This window comes from Semicossyphus pulcher, unplaced genomic scaffold, assembly GCF_022749685.1.
Source record: "Semicossyphus pulcher isolate SPU_LCO1_2020_fin unplaced genomic scaffold, fSemPul1.0.p SCAF_17, whole genome shotgun sequence".
NCBI lineage: Eukaryota > Metazoa > Chordata > Actinopteri > Labriformes > Labridae > Semicossyphus > Semicossyphus pulcher.
In genome coordinates, this window is record NW_027211681.1 from 25948926 (window position 1) to 25969206 (window position 20281).

The 20281-nt window shown below is 40.9% G+C and overlaps 1 protein-coding gene across 1 annotated transcript; it reads right to left on the reverse strand.

The window, feature by feature from the left end:
• Positions 1-6001: 6001 nt before the first annotated feature.
• LOC138595059 (B-cell receptor CD22-like) lies at positions 6002-11120 on the reverse strand. The gene is made up of 9 exons (XM_069666376.1): positions 10951-11120; positions 10657-10670; positions 9641-9907; positions 9150-9410; positions 8309-8569; positions 7699-7780; positions 7550-7610; positions 6511-6740; positions 6002-6415 (listed from the first exon to the last, which is right to left on the reverse strand). Exons 1-9 carry the CDS (start codon positions 11118-11120, stop codon positions 6337-6339), a joined length of 1425 nt encoding a protein of 474 aa, XP_069522477.1. The 3' UTR covers positions 6002-6336.
• Between the last annotated feature and the right edge of the window lie 9161 nt (positions 11121-20281).

A 20281-nucleotide genomic window follows, 5' to 3' on the forward strand; every position in this document is an offset into this window, starting at 1 on the left:
GTACCTCCAGTGTCGGCATAATAATCTGTTCACTCACATTTCACATCAATGGAAACAGATCCAGATTCACTTCTCCCCAGCTCGTTCTGAGCTGCACAGTAATACTCTCCAGAGTCTGAGGCTGTGATGGACCAGAAGTAAAGGTGTGGCCCTGTGCTGGGAGGTTGATGTCCTAGTTTTCCATTCTTCCTGTGCCAGGTGTAAGTAGCTGCTGGCTTAGCATCACTGCTACAGGTCAGAGTCACGTACCTGTTCTCACTGATTTCACCAGTGGGACTTAGAGACACAGTCAAAACCTTTGGAGCATCTGGAGGAGATAGGAAAATACATAAACTTAAAGGACCAGTGTGGAGGATTTAGTGGTATCTCATGACTAACTAACAACCGCTCCCTTCATGCTCCCCTCATCCTCTTGTTCCAAGCTTGAAGGAGAACCTACGAAGGTCATGAAAATCACAAAAGGCCCTATCCTGAGCCAGTGTTTGGTTTGTCTGCAGGGGCTTTGCACAAAATGATGGGCCCTTACCCACACTAACTGCAGTTCATGACTTATACTTTGGAGGGCCCTTCTCACAAGAGGGCTACTGTACTGTACTTTTTCATACTTGCATTAAACAAGACAGCTGTTCACACACTGTGTTCGTTAATGATGACCCCAACTCTCAATTTATTTCAGCTTAATTGATCATATTTGATGGATAATTTGCTGTATAGTTAGAGAGTGTGTCACTGACAAACTGCTGTAAACACAGAGAGACACTAGATTGACACTAGATTGTTTTTTGACTAGATTTCTGATGATGTAAAAACCCTGAACAGTGGAGTAAATCTGGGCGCCAACAAAAACTAAAACCACAGAAAAAAGTTTAATCAGCAAAGTCAGCCTGACTGACAAACCTGAATGTTTCTTTTTTTAAGGGACGTTTCACTCACATTTTACATCAATGCTGGTGGATACAGATGTCCTCGTCCCCAGCCTGTTGGCAGCTGCACAGTAATACTTTCCAGAGTCAGAGGCCTGGATGGAGCTGAAGACAAGCTGTGCGTCTTTACTGAGAGCTTGATAACCACGTTCCTTGTACCAGGTGTATTCAGCTGCTGGGCTAGCTTCACTGCTACAGGTCAGAGTCACTGACCTGTTCTCAATAATTTGACCAGGGGGACTCACAGACACAGAAGAATCCTTTGGAGCATCTGGAGGAGAAAACATCTGTGTTTTAATGCCAAATGGACATTTATATGCTTAAATTGTCAATACTATAATTTAATTACACAATGAGTGATATTATAAACATATCAGACATACAGAAAAGTATATTAGATGGAGCCAATTTCAACGTTTTTTTTTGACAGCTGTGGTTTATCTTTCTGGTTCAGGACCCAAAAGGCTAAGGCTATTATCTTCTCTTCCCTTCCTTCCAGGCCTCCACCTATCAGTTCTGGGTTCAGATTCTCTCTTGCATTGCAACTTAGTGGACACGGTGGAAGAGGACCCACTCCATCGGTAGATACAAAGAGCTCATTCTAAACTCACGAGAACTTTTAATTGATTATACGTGTAAAAACATACTTGTGAATTCTGTTCTCTATTTGTACCAATAGTCCTCCATACATTTTACACACTCGCCCTTTAACTTTAAAATGTGGTGAAGAGCTGAACAGAGCGTGCATGTTTGTGAAGGCTTTTCTTTCACATGTTCTAGAAAATGTTCTCCATTAAACAAGCGGTTCTATTTCACATTAATAATGAGGCACTGAGACCTCCTCCTCCTCCCCAGCTTGTTATCAGCTGCACAGTAACACAGCAGAGTATAAGTTGTGTTAGTGACACTGTGGATAAGACTCACACACTGCAGGAGAGCGGCATCCCTCACGTCCTTTAACAGCGCAGGAATATCTGTTTTTATTATTAACAGAGACTCGAAGAGAAGATCTCTTTTCATTCATTTTCACTCCATTATTGAACCAGACAAATGAGGGGTAACTGCTGCTGTGACACCTCAGGTCTGCGTGGGTCGATGATGATGATAATCCCACCTGCACCTGCAGGTCTGAACATGAGAAGAAAGAACTGAAATGTTATTTCAATATAAACCAATAAAGTTCACAGATACAAAAAACCCACAAAGATAAAAAGCAGTGTTTAAAAAACCCCCCCAGATATTCTGGTGAAACTGTTACCTGTGACAAACAAAGTGACTCCAGGTGAACCAGTAACACTTCCACCTGGTTGGTTTGTTGTGAATCTGAACTTGTACTCAGCTGAGTCGCTCTCTCTCAGGTCTGTGATTCTCAGAGTGCAGTCGTTCTCATGAAAAAGATACTGAACACGACCTGTGTAGTCTGAGTCTGTTCTCACATCCACAGGTTCATAATAATACTCTTTAGCAAACCACAGTCTGCTTTGAACTCGAGTATTTCTGTTATCTATTGTGGATGGGTATGTGTAGGTGCAGGGTATGTCCACTGTTGATCCTTTTAAAGCACAGATCTGAGTGGAAGAATAAGTCACTCTCCAGTCAGTCTCTCCCTGTACCACTGTAACACAGAGCACATCAGAAATAACATTAAGATCATCACAACAGACGAAACACTCGACAATTACCTGTACAGGTGTTTCAATAAAGAAACCGGCTCCATGACTTAAATACATTTCCCAAAACTACTTGGCTGTAAATCTTTTCCCTGCAAGCTTATAAATCAACATGTCTGAGGAAAGTGATGCTTTTCTACAGGGTTTTATGGCTTCATGATCTTATTTCTGTATCAAGCCACAGTAAACACAGACATAGAGAAGTCCAAAGACAAAGTGTTGACTGACAGATCAGGAATGTTCTGGAACTGTGTGTAAATGCAGTTTATTGGGAGGTCTTGTGGGCTGTCAAAGTTAATGCACATTCCCTTTAACGCCACTAATTATTTTAACGCGCGATTAACACATGCGCGTTCTATTATTATGACCCTCCGCCCGCCCCGTAGATGGAGAAATCAGGAAGCGATGCAGCCGCAATGTTGTGGATAGTATGCAGAAACAAACTTTTAAACTTGGCAAATTCAGCCTCAAAGCCCTGCTAGATGGTTCTCTGGACAAGATAAAAGTTATTTGTATTTAACTTAAAAAAATATTTAACTTGTGACTTAATTAAACAGACTGCTGATGAAGACAGTCAACACAGCAGACAGACAGGAAGAGGGGGGCGGGGCCAGAAGCTGTGCAGCGAGCAGAGGTGCAGGTGTGTTGGGACTGAAGCAAAGCAAAGTGATCGGATGAAAGTAGTTTGTGAATTAAAACGTGAATTAAGGTGAAGAAATAAGCATCTAGAAAGAGGGTAATCCAGACTGAGTCTACATGTGATGTGCTTCTCACAGAAATCATTGATATATGCGATGATTGCCAGGTGATGCTTTCAGCATATTTTCTGAGCGTGCAGAGGTTATTCTGTAGAATATTCTGGACAGTTTTTGTCATTGTTTGAAATGTTGCAACAATAAACACATACAATACATTTGCATAAAGGAAGCATATTTGTCCATTCCCATGTTGATAAGAGGATTAAAAACTTTAAAAAATATCTCTTTAAGGTACATTTACAACAGGTAAAAAATGTGCCATTAATTTGCGATTAATCACGAGTTAACTATGGACAACCATGTGATTAGTGATGAGCACGTAAAGACACCAGGCTGCTAATGTGAGCTTTACTGAGACAGATAACTGTTAACCGCACAGAGGATGGAAACATCACACAGACGTCAGTAAGTAACTTGATGATTGGCAAAGTTTGGTTCCCCTTTTTGATAGACCTTATCTTGTTCTCTCATTAAGGAAATACAGACTTCAGTAGCTTAACTCTTAAGTTACTGAATCCTTCAGATGTACCACTGACAGCTCCAGCCTTAGAGAACTACTCGTCATGTGCAATACTCCAAACCTCCCAAAAGTTCATGTAACATGATGCAAACAGATGTTTCATGTGTGAAAACATGAAACACATCCAAAGACTTTGAAACATGAGGATACAGAACAATCTGTAAATACACAAGTGAATATGCTTTAAATGGTTTGTATCATTTAACGTCATATCTCACATTAAATCCAGAAAAGTGCACATTTAGGAAGTCTGTTCTTTTATAAAATGTTTAAAAACATATGAAGCCTGTTCTGAATAAGCTTAATAAATGTCTTACAATGTAAATGAGGATGTACAGTACCTGGCACAACGAGAAGGACGATAACCAACCCACTTGCTGCTGCTGCTTTTAAACTCATAGCTGCTCCTCTCATCCCTGTGTGACTTCAGAGAGAATAAAACACATCAGCAGGGACGGTAAAGAACCTTTGCAAATACATATCAGTCATATCAATGGATAATTCTACTTACAACAGGGAGAGGATGTTCTCTTCACAGAAAATGCTCCTTTGTGGTCATCAGAAGGCAGAAGTCGAGCTGTTAAAATTGTCCGACTTCCTTCCTTGTTACATCATCAATATGCAATATATATCAAGTAGATTTACTGTAACTAACTACATACTGTATCAGGTCACAGTCATTGCAGATTAAGAACAAAAGTAACACAAAGATCAAATGTGTGAAAATGTAGCCAAAGAAATGTGTGAAATCAGCAGCTGATGCAGAGGAGAAGTAACTTGGTGTGTCTGCGGGTGCAAACTGACAGAGCTCCATGTTGACAGAGATGTCTCTCTGACACAGGAAGAGATGCACGTTTAATCATGGTCCCAGGGTAAGGCAAGGGTTCGTTTGCACCAACCTGGTCTCACAGAAATTGTAATAGTACTTTGCACATGCGATGCACGCTGGCTCATAAAGAGTTTTTCCTCTTTATACACTGTGAAAGAGTTGTATATAAATTAGCTGGTATTTTCAGCAGATCTTGGACACAATCAATGACTGTTTATAAAGATGGACGACTTGTCTCCCCCTCCTCTTGCTGTAAGAAAAAAGAAGCCAAAATACACGCAAATGCACAAAGATTACAAATAGTACATTTGGAGGCAGAGTCTGTGCGTGAGTCGCCGTATTGATGTATCGCACCTCATGCTACCAAAAATACACATTTGACTTGCTGAAAAAACGGCAAAGATTCCTCAGAGGAGCTCAGTCTGCAGCAGAACAGCTTCTTGTGTTCTCTGGGGGGGTTTGGCTTCATTTTTGACCAACGTGAGGAGGAGGAGTCCATCTATATATACAGTCATTTGTTGTAAATCACAAGTTTTCCCCTTTTCACTTCTCAGTTTCTATTTCGTCAGCTGTTTCTCAGTAATCAGACTTTTATCTGACCGAATCCTCCAGAGACATATCTGAAGCTCGATGTCTGATTTATATTTATAGCAGGCTGTAATTACCTCAACCGAAATAATACATTCTACTTCTGCAAATATTCTCATGTCTCTAAAACAGAGCTGTAAAAGCTTGTGTTCGGCTTCTGTGTAGGCTAACTCAACAACAAGCTACAAGCATTGTGAAACATTATAACCGCATAACGCTAAAGCTAACGTGGCTAATGTGTTAGAAAGCAATTGCCTACTTACATATCCTGTAGATACAGGGCAACACTGGAGCTGCTGTCTGACAAACTCAGCTGGTTCTGTTTTGTCTTTTTGAAACAATGAAGACACACATTTCTACTGCATTATTAAAATGCGGGAAAAAAGTCTGTTGTGCACCAATCTCAGATCCAATCGGCTACAGTCTGAGACGATATCGCATCTGGGCACACCGGTGAACGTGCTGCGCGGTAAGAGATAAACAACTTGTTACAGAAAGAGAATCCGTTTTCCTGTGATTTGCTTGTTATTAACGGGTCTTACCTTTGCCCAAATTGGTAAGAAACAGATTTGTAAGAAGTAAAAATTCAAGCTTTGTCCTCTAGAAGAAGAATGCGAAAACATCTTTCCGGTGACAATCTTTGTAAGTCAGCATTGAGTACATAAAATTATAAGATGGGACTTGGTATATGATTTATTTGTGATAGGGTTCAACTAACTTCTCAAAAACAAAAATAATTCCATAGCTAACATATACATTTGTTTTGATTGTTTTCTTGATCGGCTGTACGACGGTGCAGTGGTTAGTGCCATCGTCTCACAGCTAGAAGGTTGAGAGTTCAAGTCCCGGTTTGGAGGAAGTGGGGCTTTCTGTGTGGAGTTTGCATGTTCTGCTCGTGCATGCGTGGGTTCTTCATCCCACAGTCCAAAGACATGCTTGTTAGGATAATTGGTGACTCTAAATTGCCCGTAGGTGTAGTTGTGAGCTGTCTGTCTCTATGTGTCAGCCCTGGTATCCCGCCTCTCGCCCAATGACAGCCCTACCTGCTTTAAAGTGCTTGTGCTCTAATGTGATTGACCGTGCTGTACAGTGCAAATGAATCCTCTCCATCTTCCTCACGTCTTGTTCTGTTCAGAGAAAAATAAAGCATGTTTCAAACCCAATGTGTATTTCTAGTACCATAGGCTTTAGCGATTTTAAATTTGCATTTGAAGTTGCTCACCCTGGAAGTCTACTGGCGTCGTTAATTTTGACAACAGCATATTCAACATCCTCCTCTTCATCCTCTTTTAGTGTTTGACGGTGGGACCGAGCTGGCCTGATGTTGGAGTAGAGAGCATCTGCCTGGCTCTGAAAGAAGTGGATGGTGGCGTAGTGAAGGTCATCCTGCTGTTCTGCTGGATGTGTCCGTGCTGCGGCTGACAGGTTGTCATGCACTGGACCTTGGTTGGGCTGACAGGTAATCAGAACTCTTCATCACCACCATTTCATTACCCCGTTGCTCAGACGACCTTACAGTAAAATACCTTTTTAATATCGGTTGTAATCAGCAAAGGGGATGTTCAGATTTCAGATTTTTGTTGTTATTTTGGCTCTGATGCAGCCGCGCCTCTCTGTCTGCAGTCACTACTCTGTGTCCAGCATTGTCCCACCCACAGCACTGATTGGTTACACGCAGAGCCATGGCACGGGTAACAGCCAATCAGCAGTGAAAGCTGTGCATGCAGAGTGCTCACACACACGGCGGAGAGGAGAAAAAGTTCATTTCTTTGCAAATTTTAAAAACTTTGTTTTATTTACTTTATAAAACTTCAGGAAGTTATTTATTTATTTATTTAAATTTACAGTTAACTTTATAAGAGATGCTGCTGACCCTGGGAACTCCCTGCGCTTTTTGTTTGTCTGTTTAATAAACATATGCTTAAAGGCATTTAAACAAAGTTAAGTGTTGGAGTTTGTATTATTCAAAATTCTGACGCCAATATTTTCACTTTTATTGCAAATGAATATCGGCTCTAAATATCGGTTATCGGCCTCCTTGACCACTAATAATCGGTATCGGCCCTGAAAAAACCATATTGGTCTATCTCTAGTAATCTCATCAGAATACGTTTGGATCAAATCTTTGGAATGGGTTGAAATCGGATTAAATCCAGTATTGTTTTGTATCTGGATAAAACCTCCAGTGGAGATGAAGTTCAGGGAAAACATTTAACAATCTGTAAATTTGTACAAGAATACTTGAAATGTTCTTTTCTCACCTGTGCGCTGTTGTCAGATCTCCTTCCACCCATACAGTGTTGTGGGAAGGACTTCTTTCTTCTGGATTAGAGGATGAGTGATTGAACAAATTAACTAATTATTTTAGATGCATTTAGGAACATGATTATACTGACAAACAATATCTCACCTTATCCATAGAAAGACAGTGAGGAGTATGATAGCCAGAAGAACAGCTGTGATCCCTCCTATAGCTGCTGAAGTCCTTGAACCTGAAAGGAGAAGGAAACTTATTGGGGAGTTCAGTGATTTTTAGTGTACTTAGAGCGTATACACTTTTTTTTATGAACAACCAAGATGGCTGCCGTTAATTTGGAATGTTCGGAATCCCATCCATGCCACCTAAACAAACTAGACAGCGGTTAGCTTTGTGCGCAAAGGATAATTGTTGGCTATTTAATCATGTGATGCGTCGCGTCTGTGTATTAAATTAAACTGGAAGCCAGGTAAGTTGTACGATAGTCCTAGCTACCTAGCCCAGCAGCCCACCTCTAGGTCAGACCTACTGGTGCTCTGATTGGTTGGTAGCGTCAAGAGGCTTTTCGGTCTCTGCTCATTGATACACAGGCCCAATGATGCCATGCTACTTGTTAGAAATGTTTTGTCATCCAAATGTTTCATTAAAGGTAGTTAGGATATGTTTAACAACAACATGTGACAGATTTCTGCAACCACTTGTAAAAGTCCCAGGTCAAAGTTCATGTAGTCAAAGTCAGATGTAGGCAATGTCCATAACTTACCCGCGGCCACAATCAGGTGTAAGGTGGAGTTACTACGTCCTCTTTTGTTCTGGGCTTCACAGTAATAATTCCCACTGTGTTCAGCTGTGAAGTCAGTGATGGTGAAGATCTGTCCTGAAACTGAAGTTGAGTCTCCATTCTCCTTGTGCCAGGTGTAAGTAGCTGCTGGGTTAGCATCACTGCTACAGGTCAGATTCACTGAGCTGCCCTCCACTACCTCAGCAGATGGACTCACTGACACAGAGGGAAGCTTTGGTGCATCTGGTGGATTAGATGAACTTATTAATGACTGTGTGCTGATCTGATTTTTCTTTTTGTTTGGCAGTTCACATAATTTTTAATCTAGCATTAACTGGATGGCCCTGAACTGACTTGTATTTACTAAGACAACACATGTAGCACGCTGTGGTTCATACGTAATCATGGGGACCATATTTATAATTTTGACCAAGTTGAAACACTAAGGCTGCTTTAATACAGATGTGAAGACAGAACCAGGAACAGATGTGAATGGTTTTACAGATATAGACTGAGATGGACCCAGTATTGCAGGGTGTCACATAAAGCAAATCAATAATATTTGGGCCATCTTTGCCGGCAGTGTGATGTAGCCTTCAAGTGATCATTTTTGATCTGCCATTATTTGATGCACACTATCTAAATACACTGAAACAAAGCTGACCACAACACTTGCTATGTAAGTACTGTAAACTTTCTACAGCTACACTCATCTACAAGTCTCATCTAGTAGGAGTTGTCTTGTATTTCTGTTGCATGTGTTTTGTTTTTTAAAACTCATCTCTACTTTTTAGTAAGTGATTGGTGATGAATTTGTACTCACACTGGACATCTAAAAAAAGAGAAGTAGAGTTGATCCATCCATATTGATTCTCAGACTTGCAGTGGTAGGTTCCTCTGTCCTCCGAGCTGATAGAGGGGAACATATAAATGCTCTCTGGTCCTTGAAGCAGAGTTTGGTTCTCCTTGTACCAGATGTATTTAGCTGCTGGGTAAGCATCACTGTTGCATGTCAAAGTCATTGATTTGCCTTCCACTATCTCACCAGAGGGACTCACTGACAAAGTGGTGGCCTTTGGACCATCTGGAAAGATGTATTAAGGTAGATAAATTGAGGTGTGGTGCAGAAGCTAAAACAATGACAGAGGTCATCCCTGAGCGTAACAGTTAACATTTATGCTAATCTTGACTCACACTGCCTCTCAAACATCAACAGAAGTGAGAAGGCCTTACCTGCAAAGCCAATCCTTTCCTAACCAGATACAACACGACTGATTTCAGCCATATGTTCCTTTAAAAACTATATTCACTCACATTTCACATCAATGAGGACGTGTTCAGATTTTCTCTGTCCCAGCTCGTTCTCAGCAGCACAGTAATACTCTCCAGAGTCAGAGGCCTGGATGGAGCTGAAGACAAGTTGTGGCTCGAAACTGAAAGGCTGAAAGTCGGGATTCCCATTCTTCTTGTACCAGGTGTAATTAGCAGTTGGGTTAGCATCAGTGCTACAGGTCAGATTCACAGATCTGTTCTCCAGTATCTCACCAGATGGACTCAGCACTGAACAAACCTTTGGAGCATCTGGAGGAGACATCGACATGCAGTACTTAGAGATAAGAGCATTTTATCACACCAAGGGTTTCTTTTTGACTTGTTTTGTTTCTCTTTTTATATTTTTGTCACAGTGGATGCTGATCTTTTTGTTGTGGAATCTAAAAACTGTATAATTAATGGGTGAGGTGAGTCAACCTTTAGTTTAGTTTTAGGAATAAAAACCCAGTCTCTTTTTAAACACTTTCTTCATACTGACAACTGTGGCTTCATCATTGACATACATTAATACATTTATTTAAAAAAACTGTTCTGATTATTTATATCTGCACTGTAGCTTCTATTACTGTAGCTCTTATATTTTGGCACCTGTTTTAGCGGTTTTTATTTTATCTTCACTTTGCTTTTTAAGTTCTTGTTTTATAATGTTTATGATGATTTATGACGCACTTTGAATTGTCTTGTTGCTGAAATGTGCTATATAAATACATTGCCTTGATATCTTTACAATATCTTTACTTTGCAGTGTGTTTTTAATCCCGAAACAGTGAAGTAAACTCACACACTGACGGAGAGGGAACATTTTCATGTCCTCTTACAGCACAGGAGATTTCTTCTTCCGAAAAAAAACAGCCTTTATAGGATCTCTCGTACACGGACATTCTCCGATTATTCTTGAACCAGATGTAGGAATAACGACCAGGTGGACTGCAGCTGCTGTGACACCTCAGTTCTGCCTCAACATCATTCTGGTGGAGTCTTATCCTGGTGACCTGTACCTGAAAAGCTGGATCTGAGAACAGGAGACATTACCATTATCACTGGTTTTAGGTAAACTAAATGATGGATGTAGCTACACATCAACACAACAGATACAATTCGTAGGAATCATAGCAAGCATGCAAAGGGCCTGTGTCCACATAGCATTTATTTCCTACAGAAGGGTGCTTGCAGGGTGCTGACAAGTATCACCTGTGCTGGATTTTACTGTCCAGCTCATTTGTTTTCTCACCTCTTTGTTTGAGGTTGTTCTTTCACTGTGAGCGAGAAACCAAGGATGCTGCCCTTCGTACTTTGTCTGGATGAGTTTAACTATGACCACTGTCACTCGATGTGGGTGCATGACACGATTCATCAGAGACCAAAACACAGTGAACTTCACCTTGCCAAGATCTCTAACAAGACGGGGCTGTTTCAGAGGGATCTGCTCCCAAATGCTGCTTTCTTTCTCTATAAAGATCATTTTTTGGACATATGGTCCAGCTCGGCCAAATCAAGCTTCTCCTCCATCCTTCTTTCAGAAAAGATAGAGCTTCTTCCTGAAAAGTTCAGTGATTTTAAAATGAAAGTACTCAAAGTGCCTCAAAAAAGGCAAAGCCCTCTGAACAAAGACACTGGATGCTGCACTTTCCTCCAGGCGGCTGTATGCTCATCACCTCATTGGAAACTATTGAAAAAAGATGTGGGGTTTCTGAGAATAACAGGCACATACACAGGCCCTTAGTGTGTTTACTTATACAACAGTAATCTTAAAACATATTGATGATGGTCAACCATTATCACCATGTTCAGTATTCTTCAATGTGCAGGGTATTTTCATCAGTTTGTGTTTATGAGTACCTGTGACAGTCAGAGATGTACCAGGTAAACTGCTCCTCCATTCAAAGTATCCTGCTTTGAATGTAAAGCGATACTGGGATGAATCGCTCTCTCTCAGGTCAGTGATTCTCAGAGTGGAGCGTCCTCTCTCTGTTTCAAGGACCTGAAAACGAGGGTCCTCAGGTCTTGAGTTATGCCAACGCTTTTGACTAGGTTCAGTAGTGAACCAGTGTTTTGAGTTATCATCATTTCTGTAACTGTTGTAAGTACAAGAAATGTCCACTGATGAGCCTTTTATGGCACAGATGCTTCTGGCAGTATACGTCACTCTGTTACAGCTTTTACCACCGACACCTGTAGGATAAAAAAAAAACTGTTAACCTCTTTTAAAACAGAGCTGGTGAGGAGTCACAATAGTGGTCGGCATGTAAAAATACAAGTAGTTATAAAGCTCCACCAGATGCTGTTATGTTAGTAGCAAATGAAGTGAGGTAAACTCACACGCTGGAGGAGAAGCGAAATCCTCCTGTCCTTTTAAGGCACAGGAATAGCTGTCTCCAGAACTAAACGGGACTGAAAAAGATGAAAATGTTGTCATCTCTCGTCCATTTTTGTACCAGACGTAGGAGGAATGAGCAGGAAGAGGACAACTGCTTTGACACAGAACATTCCACCTATAATTATATCTGCCGACATGCACACTGAGATCTGGATCTTTAAAGAAGAAACAGTTATGTTAGAAAACACTGTCAACATACACAAAACATTGATGTAGTTATTTTTTACATGTTAAATCAAAATGTTACCTGTGACAGACAGAGTGACTCCAGGATCACCGGTATATCTTCCACTTGGTGTGTTTGTTGCGAATCTGAACTTGTACACAGCAGAGTCGCTCTTCTTTAGGTCTGTGATTCTCAGTGTGTGTCTCTGAAAGTTCACATCGCTGTATGTCACACGAGTTGTGTACTTTGAGTCTGTTGTCAGATCTACGGGTTCTCCGTCTTGGACATTAGTAAACCAGATTTTTTTTTCAATTTTAGTACTTTGGCCATCTTTCCGGTATGGGTATGTGTAGGTGCAGCTTAGTTCCACTGTTGATCCTGTAACAGCACAGATCTGAGTAGCAGTGTAAGTCACTCCCCAGTCATCCGAACCCTGCACCACTGTAACATAGAGCACATCAGCTGTTTTTTATTATACATGTTTTTCATATAGCCCTGATGCTGACTGCTGACCAGTCCAGGGTGTACTCCACCTCTCGCTCAATGACAGCTGGGAAATCTAGAAATTATTCAGTTGTACATCAGAAATGATCATGCCATGTAACAGTTAAAGACGTACACACTCTCTGCAGCTAATTTTAAAAGCATAGAGGCAGGACATGATTTAGAGGTTGCAGTGAAGCAATGTAGTGCAGCTCAGGCCTTTAAGACAGTACTTAGTGAACTGGATAAAAAAAGAGCTGAGGATCGAACATTTCAGAAGGGTGTAGTGCATGAAAAAAGTCTGCTGCTTTTCTTTCCGTGGCGAGGCTGCAGCAGAGTGTGAAGAGAAATGTATAACACTGAGGCGTGGTCAACTACTGCGATAGAGAGAGAGCGAGATAACAGCAGCTACCGGTGTTTAATTAAGTCACTTAAATGAGCTTTTATTTCCTGTGAAAAGTGTAATTATAAAAAATATAGCAGTATTCAGAAATGAGGAAAAACGTCTCATTTTATTTCTGCATTGACTGGACATGTAACCACAGCTATTGTTAGCTTCTTCTGAAAATAGTAATTTGCAGACTGAGAGAAAATTCTCTCAGTCTGGGCAATGTTTGCATGTCACGACCAGTGGTGGACAAAGTACACAACTTCATTACTTGAGTCAAAGTATAGATACTCAGATATTCTTCCAGTACAAGTGAAAGTTGCTCTGTCAAATTATTACTTGAGAACTTACTGGAGAACTTACTCCTAAAAATACTTAAGTATTCAAACTACTTTTAAAAAAAATCTTAAAACATTGTATTTTCACAATGCATGAGTCCAGTGAAGAATACATGGGTGTACATTCTGCTATGTTCTGTTTATTTAGAAAACATTATTCACATTTTTAAACTCGCATGTTACAGATTCACAGATTCGCAGCTCCAAAATAAAAGGAACAATAATAAGAAACACCAAAAATATCTGACGACCAGGGAAAATGTCAGCCGTAGCATCGTTAGCACCACTAAATGAACCGCCTGATCTGAGTGACCTTTGCTCTACTTTCAACCATGGAGACGCGTGAGGTACAGGTACGGCAACACCACTTAGACAAACCTCACGCAGAACTTCACGAACACGGTTTGTTGTCTTTTGGATTTCAGAAAAGAAAAGAAAATTCAGCAGCTAACTTCAGAGCGAAAGTAACGAGAACATTCGGTAACACTTTCTTTGAAGGGGTGTGCATAAGACTGACATTTTTAATGCAAAGTTGACATTGTTTGAGATCAATCTGAGTTAAATTTGCATTTAAAAGGACATAATTGACCGAATGACACTTAATGACAACAGTCATGAACATTCATAAAGACTCATTCATGTTCATGGTTATGGTTATGAAGGTGTCATGTCAGTCTTATGCACACTCCTTCAAAGAAAGTGTTACCGAACATTCATAGTCAAATGAACGATATTTGCCTGTCAAATGTAGCAAAGTAAAAGTAATAATTTTCCCCCAAAAAATAAAGTAAATTGTAAAGTACAGATACCCAAAAAATGTACTTCCGTACAGCACTCAAGTACACACACTTCGTTACTGTCCAACCCTGGTCACAACTCAGGGTTTAGCCGTCTCCTGGATGACAGCCCTGTGTTTGACCTTCTGCTTTACAAAGCACAGTAGGGCGGGACTATGAGGAACTCTAAAATAACCCTGTGAACCTTTGAAATATCTGAATTTTTTTGCACATAGATGCGTCAATATGTTCATCACTTAGTTGCTTATTTACTTACTCTGTCGGGCTACTACTGTGCATGTTTAAGCAGTGTTCAACTAAAATCAGCTGCCTGCTGGAAAGGGGGCTGATGTGAGCCATGAGAACAAACCAGAAAGCAAAGTCCCGACCCAATAACCAAAACAATACCGGTATAAATTCTGCCTTCAGGGACCTATCAGCCTTTAAATTGACGCTAGTGCTGCAAACGGTGGCTGAAGTTGAGTTTTGAAGATTGCAGCACGATCCATTCATACGTCATCCACTCAAACACAGCTCTACTACCTTTAACGGTAAATGGACTGCACTTACATAGCACTTTCCTCTTCTTGCGACCACTCAGAGCTGCTCTTACACTACATGTCACATTCACCCATTCACACACTGATGGCAAATCTCCATTCAGATGTATGCCAATTAATACCCGACGGCTCTGGCACCGGGAGCAATTTGGGGTTCAGTGTCTTGCCCGAGGACACTTCGACATGTTACTGCAGCTGTCAGGGATCGAACCCCCAACCTTCTCATTGAGAGACGACCGACTCTAGCACTGAGCCACAGCCGCCCACAATGGTGCACCATTCTTTAGTTCAGAATTGTCATAATATAAAGGTAGAAGTCTACAGAGTCTGCTGCTAACACAGGGTCAATTGTAAACAAGTGCACTTCAATTTACAGAAAGAAAAGGTCATTCTTGGTGTCGCAGGGATAGAAGCACATTGCATCACACATCAAATATTTAGTATTAAAACTGCCCTCTGAGTTTCTGTAGTGTGTTTCTGACTTACAGTATAAATATAAAAAGGTACAGTACCTGACACAGATAGAAGGAAGACAACAAATCCACTTGCTGCTGCTGCTGCTGCTGCTGCTGCTGCGAAAGTCATAGCTGCCGCTCAGGTCTCTGTTAGATCAGCAGGAAGATCACATGAGAAATACTGAATGTCAGTTTGTCACATTAGACATGTGTAGGCTACTAGCAAAAAGGGAGAATGTGGTCTTTGAAGGTCTGAGGTTGGTAACGTTGTGAAAAAACGTTTCAAGCTGTAAAGAGACAGGCCTGCTGCCTTCCTCTCTACAGCATCAATATGCATGAGCAGTCATATGACTGTAAATCCCCAAGTTGAAATGGAGAAATTGTTCTCACTTTTGTTATGCAAATGATGCAAGGAGTTCTTAAAATATACTGTAGTTTCCAGAAATGCCAGTGATAGCATCTTTTTGTGGCAAGTTGGGACTCTGAGTTCAGAATTAAAAAGCTTTTCTAAAATGTAGTTCAAGAAACGTCTCATTTAGTTCGGACCATTTTTCAAGACTGTTTACGTATGGCAGGTAGCGTTTGATTGACATCTGCGTGGTTCATTAGCACAGCAACAGAACCTGAGACAATCAGCTTTTCGCAGCTCCTAAACAGTATGTGTGACCAGCCTGATTCAGAATTAAGAGGAAGCAGAAGACATCTGAAATCAATCAGTAACATATGTTTCACTTATGTAAATTTATGATAAGTATACCCAATTCAAATCAGGAAATCAGGACATTTTCAGAAATGTAATTAAGAATATTTATAATTTTAATTACTTGAACACTTTTTAGATACTAGCTTTTATGTACTTAAGACCGTTTTTTAACTAGTTAGAAGGTTATTGTGAATTTAGGCTTCCAGTGCCTTTAAAGCAATTCTTACCTTTCTGGCATTTTTACGCTTTTTTTTTGTAATCATAAAATGCTCCTAATAAGCGCAATAAAATGTAAAAGAAATCAACTAGGCGTTGAAACTCATCAATATTTAATTGTCATATATTTCTGATAAAAGTCTGACCAATCATTTTATTCGGTCCGAGTAAATTGATTTGCCGAGCTTCCTGTCCGTCATCCGTCGCCGCGTCCCTCCCAGTTGCTCCACTGTCACGGCTCGCAAGTCGCGCGCCTCTCTGGTAGAGCAGTAGAGCGGTGAGAGAGAGCAAGGAACGGAGAACTGACAATGACTGACCAAGGCGAGCCGCCACTTCCATCATCAGCTGCCCCCACAGAGAAAATTATCAGGACAAAGAAAACTATTTCACAAAAAGCTGCCTTAAAGAAAGAGCTTGATGCGGCAAGAGGCAAGACTGGAGTCAACATCGGCTCTGCTTTCCAGCAATGGAGGAGGCTAATACAGCTACATCCGGAGCTAAAAAGAGATGAGATGGTCGCGGAGTTTCTGCTGGACAGGTACTTTTAGTTTGCCTAATCCTAGAACACCTTGTCTGGTGGTTCCGGGCCTCTCCTCAGCAGATTCCCCACTCTGCATCACCCCACGGCCCTACTGCTCCTACCCTGGCAGCCCCTGGAAGGACCTGCCCTTCTCGGGGCTCTTACACCTCCTGTGCTGGTTCCTGCTGTAGGCTGCTGCTGTCGGCCCCTGCCTCTGAAGATCCGGAACGTAGTCGGGATCTCCAACCACACTCTCCTCCAAGAAGCACCACAATTTAAAAAAAGAAAGAGCCTTTTACTTTGTGACTATATAACATAAAGTTAAAAGAAAAAAATGTTGAAGCTAAACGTCTGAACGAGGGCTAAAGTTAGCTACCGTTAGCTGACAAAACAGGTTCTCAACAAAGTTAACCTGTAAACAAAACTGCTTCAACTGCTCCTAATTTAATGACAAACGTTACCGGGACAATTCAGGCAAGGTAAGACGTTATGACAGCAAGAAAATATTAATTCTGCCGAAAAACGACGCATTTGACTGTAAACAAACAGGCGATGAAATGCTATAATTACGATAGCAACGTTGGTAGTTCGTCAGACTACAAAAGGTAACTAAACGTTACGAGGGAGGGAATTTTATTTTATACCACATGCAGAATTTAATATTATTTAATTACTGTTGGTTAGTTTTCACTTACCTGTGCCTCTGACTCTGACTCTGACTCCATTGACCCGTTTCACTCGCGCTACTTCTCTCACCGCACGCGTCAGGGATGCATGGAGGAGGAGGGAGGGAGGGGAGCGTCAGAGGTCAGGCATGGGGAAGAGGGTGTGACTTTGAAGGGAGGCGGAGTTGTTCTTGTTCAAATTTTAACTAAGTGCTGAGGGACATGCCAGAAAGGTAAGAATTGCTTTAAGAGGGAATATTTAATATGGAAAATCCTGCTTATTTAGCCTTTTATTACTATTATTAACAGCATCAGTCTGTCAAATGAGCTGGTCTGTGTTTAGTGACTTTTATCTTCAGCAGCACTGTGTGAAGGTGGGAAAGGTGGGTTCATTATGTGTATTTTAGTGTTATACTCACTTCTATTTAATTTGATCATTTATTTTAGTGCTATTAAAGCTGCTACAGAAACTCTATTTTATCTGAATTTTGTATGTCATGCAAATGTGACAATAACTTTTCAGATTTTGAATGTTATTCTTTTAATTATAACATATAATACCTACAATGAACACAAGTCCAGTATTGGTCAGGCTCTCACAGACGTCAGTAAGTAACTTGATGCACTGGCAAAGTTGGTTCCCCTTCTTCTCATTAAGGAAATACAGACTTCCGTAACTTAACTCTTAAGTTACTGAATCCTTCAGATGTACCACTGACAGCTCCAGCCTTAGAGAACTACTCGTCATGTGCAATACTCCAAACCTCTCAAAAGTTCATGTAACATGATGCAAACAGATGTTTCATGTGTGAAAACATGAAACACATCTAAAGACTTTGAAACATGAGGATACAGAACAATCTGTAAATACACAAGTGAATATGCTTTAAATGGTTTGTATCATTTAACGTCATATCTCACATTAAATCCAGAAAAGTGCACATTTAGGAAGTCTGTTCTTTTATAAAATGTTTAAAAACACATGAAGCCTGTTCTGAATAAGCGTAATAAATGTCTTACAATGTAAATGAGGATGTACAGTACCTGGCACAACGAGAAGGACGATAACCAACCCACTTGCTGCTGCTGCTGCTTTTAAACTCATAGCTGCTCCTCTCATCCCTGTGTGACTTCAGAGAGAATAAAACACATCAGCAGGGACGGTAAAGAACCTTTGCAAATACATATCAGTCATATCAATGGATAATTCTACTTACAACAGGGAGAGGATGTTCTCTTCACAGAAAATGCTCCTTTGTGATCATCAGAAGGCAGAAGTCAAGCTGTAGAAGTTGTCTGACTTCCTTCCTCTTTACACCATTAATCTGCATGAAAGAAGGTTCTCACTGACGTATTAATATTGAATAATAAGCAATATATGCTACTACCAATATGACCCGGCACCGGATAAGCGGAGGATAATGGATGGATGCATGGATGCTACTAAAAATGTTGGCTGAGCAACAATTGGACTAATATATCAAGTCATTTTACTGTAACTAACTACATCAGGTCACAGTCATTGCAGATTAAGAACAAAAGTAACACAAAGATCAAATGTGTGAAAATGTAGCCAAAGAAATGTGTGAAAACAGCAGCTGATGCAGAGGAGAAGTAACTTGGTGTGTCTGCGGGTGCAAACTGACAGAGCTCCATGTTGACAGAGATGTCTCTCTGACACAGGAAGAGATGCACGTTTAATCATGGTCCCAGGGTAAGGCAAGGGTTCGTTTGCACCAACCTGGTCTCACAGAAATTGTAATAGTACTTTGCACATGCGATGCACGCTGGCTCATAAAGAGTTTTTCCTCTTTATACACTGTGAAAGAGTTGTATATAAATTACCTGGCATTATCAGCAGATCTTGGACACAATCAATGACTGTTTATAAAGATGGACGACTTGTCTCCCCCTCCTCTTGTTGTAAAAAAAAAAAAAGAAGCCAAAATACACAAAGTACAGCCCCTCATGCTACCAGAATAACACATCTAACTTACCAGAAAAAACGGCAAAGATCCCTCAGAGGAGCTCAGTCTGCAGCAGAACAGCTTCTTGTGTTCTCTGGGGGGTTTTGGCTTCATTTTTGTACAACGTGAGGAGGTGGAGTCCATCTATATATACAGTCATTTGTTGTAAATCACAAGTTTCCCCCTTTTCACTTCTCAGTTTCTCTTTCTTCAGCATCTTCCCAATAATCAAAGTTTTATCTGACCTAATCCTTCAGGGACATATCTGAAGCTCGATGTCTCATCTCTCAACAGTAGAACTGAAAAAGCTTGTGTTTGGCTTCTCTGCAGGCAAACTCAACAACTAGCTAAAAGCATTGTGAAACATTATAACCTAATAAGGCTAAAGCTAACGTGGCTAAGGTGTTAGAAGTAATTAAAAGTGAAACTTGCACATCCTGTATACGAGGAAACAGTGGAGCGGCTATCTGACAAAGTCGGCTGTTTGTTTCGTCTTTTTTTAAACAATGAAGATGGACATTTCTACTTCCTTATTAACAATGTGGGAAAAAAGTAAATAAATAAAACCCACTTACCATCTAGCGGTGGGATCGCACGGTTCAGCACGCAGGTGATCCGCGGACTGGCGTAAAGTTTAACATCATGGTGTGAAGGAAAGTTTTACTTACGTTAAATCCCTATTCAGAGGTACAGTGACAGGAGACAACAAAACATGATGTTTTTGCACCGATGCACATGTGGCAGGTTGAGTGCTGCTCCACCTCCACTCAATCAATACCACCTGTGCCTGATTGCGCAGCGGTGCCACCTGTCATTAGTCGCGCTTTCGCGGGTGCGCACACTATTGCCTGGCGTTCACTGTGAGAGGGCTTGCTGGCGTGCTCCGGTTGTTTGCCCCGAGCGGGATTTGTACGGTAGGCGAGTGTTGCTATACTTAGACTGATTTTATTGTGCATCATGGTGTTACAGCTGCGGTGATTTTGTGGCTCCATAGCGTTGTCGGCCGTGT

Excerpts from the sequence above, each read along its gene's own strand:
- LOC138595059 (XM_069666376.1), bottom strand. The coding sequence starts at position 11,120 with ATGATCTTTATAGAGAAAGAAAGCAGCATTTGGGAGCAGATCCCTCTG. Across the intron at positions 6,741-7,549 it reads GATCTGACAACAGCGCACAG|CCCAACCAAGGTCCAGTGCA; the intron begins GTGAGAAAAGAA and ends ATTACCTGTCAG. Across the intron at positions 6,416-6,510 it reads GACGCCAGTAGACTTCCAGG|AACAAGACGTGAGGAAGATG; the intron begins GTGAGCAACTTC and ends TTCTCTGAACAG.